This window comes from Hibiscus syriacus, unplaced genomic scaffold (genome assembly GCF_006381635.1).
Source record: "Hibiscus syriacus cultivar Baekdansim isolate YM2019G1 unplaced genomic scaffold, ASM638163v2 tig00116970_pilon, whole genome shotgun sequence".
In the NCBI taxonomy this organism is placed as follows: domain Eukaryota; kingdom Viridiplantae; phylum Streptophyta; class Magnoliopsida; order Malvales; family Malvaceae; genus Hibiscus; species Hibiscus syriacus.
The window spans coordinates 795,498-800,180 of record NW_024063494.1 but is presented as its reverse complement, the minus strand read 5'-3'; the positions used below and the strand labels follow the sequence as shown (position 1 = coordinate 800,180).

At 36.1% G+C, this 4,683-nt stretch overlaps 1 protein-coding gene across 1 annotated transcript; it reads left to right on the top strand.

The window, feature by feature from the left end:
* Positions 1-601: 601 nt before the first annotated feature.
* On the top strand, positions 602-4,448 carry LOC120191464. The gene is made up of 3 exons (XM_039194408.1): positions 602-668; positions 1,604-1,984; positions 2,192-4,448. The coding sequence occupies exons 2-3, from the start codon at positions 1,638-1,640 to the stop codon at positions 4,146-4,148; spliced, it is 2,304 nt and encodes a 767-aa protein (XP_039050339.1). The 5' UTR covers positions 602-668; positions 1,604-1,637; the 3' UTR covers positions 4,149-4,448.
* The last annotated feature ends 235 nt before the right edge of the window (positions 4,449-4,683 follow it).

Sequence of the window (4,683 nt, the reverse complement as noted above, 5' to 3'; positions counted from 1 at the left end):
ATTTCATTTTTTTTCCATGGAAGATGCGTCTTCAACTAACGTATAAATCATTCCCCCGTTAATCCCTTATGAAAAAAAGAAAAATAAGCTGATGTCTTGATAATTGTAAAGGTGACTTTTGCCTTTTGGTTTAAGGAAATTGATAATCACAGAGAGAAGTATAAATCATGTACGTATAACTAACGTAATTGTTGAAATATAAAACAAATGTTATAATTCATAACTGTCAATTGGATTTGCCCCCATGTTTGAGGTACGTGGAATCTTCCCTTTGTGTTTCGAGTTTCATATTTCGCGTCTTATATATTCTTTAATTATGTTTTATTTCAATCAAATTGTGATACGCGTTATTTTTTTATTAAAAAATAAAATAAATGAAATATTCTAATAAAAATAATCAGGAGTAATTTGATTGACTGTGTAAACATATAATTTTTAGGTAGTATGATTGATAACATTTAAATAATTAAATGGTTTGATTAATAAAATTTTAAAAATAGGTGGTCAAAGTAAAAAGTTGCAATAATCAAGTGGTTATACCTATAGTTTACCTTTAAATTTTAGCCTTTACAGAAAATGAAGAATCACGGATTCCCCCATTTTCTCTTGTTTCAATTGACTACTCCAGCGGCGTTCTTTTCCAAACAACTTAGGTTTCCGCTCTTAAGGTTTGGCGACTGAGTTATCTTTCTTTATTTTCCCTCTTTTTCCATCGTCTTGATTGAAGCATAAATTTGTTGGGTTTTGATTGTTCTGTTTGGGTATGGTTCTTTTTTCGGTCGGGATTGGGTTTTTGATTTGAAATGGAAAAACTGTATCAGAACCAAAATGCAACAACGCTAGTATCTGAAACCTCGAGACACCGCTACGTGTGTGTGAATCTTCTCTATCGCGGTGGATAGCAATTTCATAATACTGTTTTTATGGACTTTTGAAAATAATAAACGTAATAGTGAAATTTTATTTGTAAAAGGTGTTCATACTATGTAAATTGTTTAGTAGTAATTTGTCTCATATCAATTTGTAGTAAATCTTGGTAATTCGTTCTTTCAGCACTGAGATATGAAACTGCTGTTCTTATTCTGTCTTTTATCAGCCAGGGTACTCGATGGCTGAATTGATTTGTTTCTCAAATGTCTCAACAAATAAAACTTTGGCCTTGTTCTCAATTCTGAACTCTCTAATGGTAGTGGCTAGTTAGCAGGATTTTTTAGTGACAATTATATTTTGTTTGTGTCTGACAGTGACAATCGTTAAAATTCTTGTCACCACATATGAATCAAAAGTTGTGTTTGGGGGTGAGGGTAGGATATAGATATGTGCCTGACACGGATATTGTCATTTTTTTCTAAGTTTTTCAATATATTTGAAGGATCGTGCACCCATATCCATGCCTGAATATGTGTCAGACATGATTCTTCAAGGAAATGAAGAATTGGAGTAATATAGGTCACAAGATTAATAATGAAAACAGGTGACGAAATATAAGTTTGTCAATTATTATCTTTGGTGGCAGATTTATATATTGTTAGAGACCCCTTGATCCTCATTGAAAAGACTAGTTTCTTACAGTGTTGCTTATTACCTTTTGTTTTGGGCGCAGGGAAAGGATATTTTCAAAGAGTCTTTGCAAAGGGATGGCTAAGGGAAAGCTTATTGTAATTTCTCAGTCGGGGGGAAAATTTACATTAAGTGATGATGGTTCCTTGTCATATTGTGGTGGAGAAGCTCATGCTGTTAGTATAAACACTGAAAGCAAATATGACGAGCTGAAAGCAGAACTGGCAGAGATGTGGAATTATGATCCTGATTCCTTGACCATTAAGTACTTTCTTCCACACAACAATAAGACGCTTATCACAGTTTCTAACGACATAGACCTGCAACACTTGCTGGATTTTCACGGAAACTCAGCAACTGTGGATGTTTATGTCTTAACAAATGAGGATCAAACAAGTGACCAGTTGACTATGTCACCCAGTAGGTAGTATTCACTTTTCAATGCTTAGGTAATGAGGAATTATAGTGGTTCCTACCTGGAACAAATAAGATGCCTTGTGGACTTGTGGCTATAACTAAATTCATCTTCAAGATAACATCATTAGGAAGAAAGTCCAACCCTATGGTTGATTAATCTTGTACTCCCGTATCACCTTTAAAATCTTATGTGATTTTGGTGGATGCTTTGCAGGTCCGGATTGATGGATGATCCTGTGACTCCTAGTTTTACTCATGCTGCTTCTGTTTCTGGAGACACTGAGCAGCTTGATTCGTTGGCTTCTCTTGCGAGAGATATTGACATTCCAAATAACTTTACTCCTGAAGCTCCCAATGCTAGTGCACTTCAGAAACTTGTTAAATCATGGGAGAATTGCTTAACTGGTCCGGGGCAACAGTTTAATAATGCTCACGATTTTCGTGTTGCTTTGGACAAGTTCTCCATGGCTCATGGATTTGAATATACATTTAAGACTAACAGGCCTAAGAGTAAAATTGCAAATTGTAAAGCTGAAGGTTGTCATTGGACCATCCAAGCTGCAAGGTTATCTACCACGAAGTTGTTTCGGATTAAAAAGATGAGTGAAACTCATACATGCGGAGCAGGAAAAGGTTCATCTCGGCATCCCAAGGTCTCTAGTACATTGGTCCATTTTCTGGTAAGGGAAAAATTACGAGATTCACCAAATGCTAAACCAAGGGAAATTATTAATGAAATTCTTCAGGATTATGGATTCAAAGCAAGATATGCACAGGTGTGGAGAGGACTAGAGTCTGCCAAAGAAAAGCCTCAAGTTCCATATGACGAGGGTTACAATCAATTACCTAGTCTATTTAAGCAGATCTTCGAGAACAATCCTGGTAGCATAGCAACACTAGTCACCAGAGAGGACTTAAGCTTCCATCTTCTATTTGTTGCATTGCAAGCTTCATTACATGGCTTCAGGAATGGCTGCCGCCCCCTCCTTTTCCTTGACATTGTGACCATAAAATCAGAATATCAGTCTGAGCTGCTGACTGCTACAGCTTTGGACGGAAATGAGGGCATTTTCCCTGTTGCTTTTGCTGTAGTTGATGTTGTCAATGATGATAATTGGCATTGGTTTTTGTTGCAATTGAAATCTGCACTTTCAATATTCCAACCAATAACGTTTGTGGCAGATAGACAGGTTGGGTATTTAAAGCCTATTTCGATGATCTTTAAGAATTCTCACCATGGTTATTGTCTCTATCGTCTGATAGAGGGATTAAAAGGGGATTTCAGTGGCTCATGTACTGAAGAAGTTCTTCAATTAATTATCACGCATTTCTATGATGCTGCTCGCGCAACTACACTTAATGGATTCAGAAAATCTATTGAGAATATCAGAAATATTTCACCAGAGGCTTGTGAGTGGATCTTGCAAAGTGGACCTGAACACTGGTCAAATGCTCTTTTTCAAGGTTCACGATATGGACATTTTTCTTCAAATATTGCAGAGACATTTTATAGTTGGGTAACTAAACTTCCAATTATACCAATTGCTAAGTTGATTGAGACCATCTGCTGTAAGATGATGGAATTGATGAGTTCCCAAAAGTCAGATTCAAGCCAGTGGTTGACAAAATTAACTCCTGCGCTGGAATTCAAATTAGAACAACATATTCTGAAAGCTAACATGCTTCAAGTGCTAGTGTCACTCGGTAGCACTTTCGAAGTCTGTGACAGTTTGGGTGCAATATCTGTAGTGAACATTGATCTCTGGGATTGTAGCTGCAGGGAATGGCAACTGAATGGTTTTCCGTGTTGCCATGCAATTTCTGTCCTACAGCAATTGGGAAGGAGTTTATATGATTATTGCTCCGACTACTTCACAACCGATGCTTTCCGGTCAACATATTCAAACTCTATAAACCCAGTTGCAATGCCAGATATGGCTGTGCAAAAGAAATCCTCCACAATTGAAGTACGGCCGCCTGCTCTCCGTCATGTCTCTGATCCTTCCAAGAGGAAAAGGAAAAGAAACACACATAAAGGACCCTCTAAGCGGCTAATGCATTGCAGCAAGTGCCAAGGAGGTGGACACAATCGACAAACATGCCATCTATTCACAATCGACAAACATGCCATCTATTCTCGTAGTTTAATCGAAGTTGCTTCGGATATGTAAGATTGCTGTCGATAAAGCTAGATCAGATTATGTAATTTAGGGGTGGTCTTGGGAGTTATTGATTACTAGGGATAAGATGGAGCAGGATAGAAACGAGTAACCTTAGCTGTTGTGGATACTCAAATTTTGGATTGCTAATGTTTCTGTATCATTGTAGGGTTTAATCGTAAACCCAGTGTCATGAATGTTGTATTTGAGTTTTGTCTTTTGGTTCGAAAGTGTACTTTAGGATTAAAAGATAAATTTAAGGTTAAATTAAACCATTGACCACTCAATTATATAGTCATTTTACTTTTGTCATCGATCTTTTAATTTTGTCAATCAAATTATTTAACTATTTAAATATGTTCAATTAAGCCACTAACCATTAATGATTGACGAAAATGATGACGTGACAGTTAAAGAAATTAGCATAACTATACATTTAGTCTTTAATGTTTATATATTTTATCAATTTAGTTTTAATTTAAATGTAATTTAATAAATTTAATTTTCTAATCATATTGTGCCACGTGTTACAACACGAATGGATAAT

Excerpts from the sequence above, each read along its gene's own strand:
- LOC120191464 (XM_039194408.1), top strand. The coding sequence starts at position 1,638 with ATGGCTAAGGGAAAGCTTATTGTAATTTCTCAGTCGGGGGGAAAATTT. Across the intron at positions 1,985-2,191 it reads TTGACTATGTCACCCAGTAG|GTCCGGATTGATGGATGATC; the intron begins GTAGTATTCACT and ends GATGCTTTGCAG.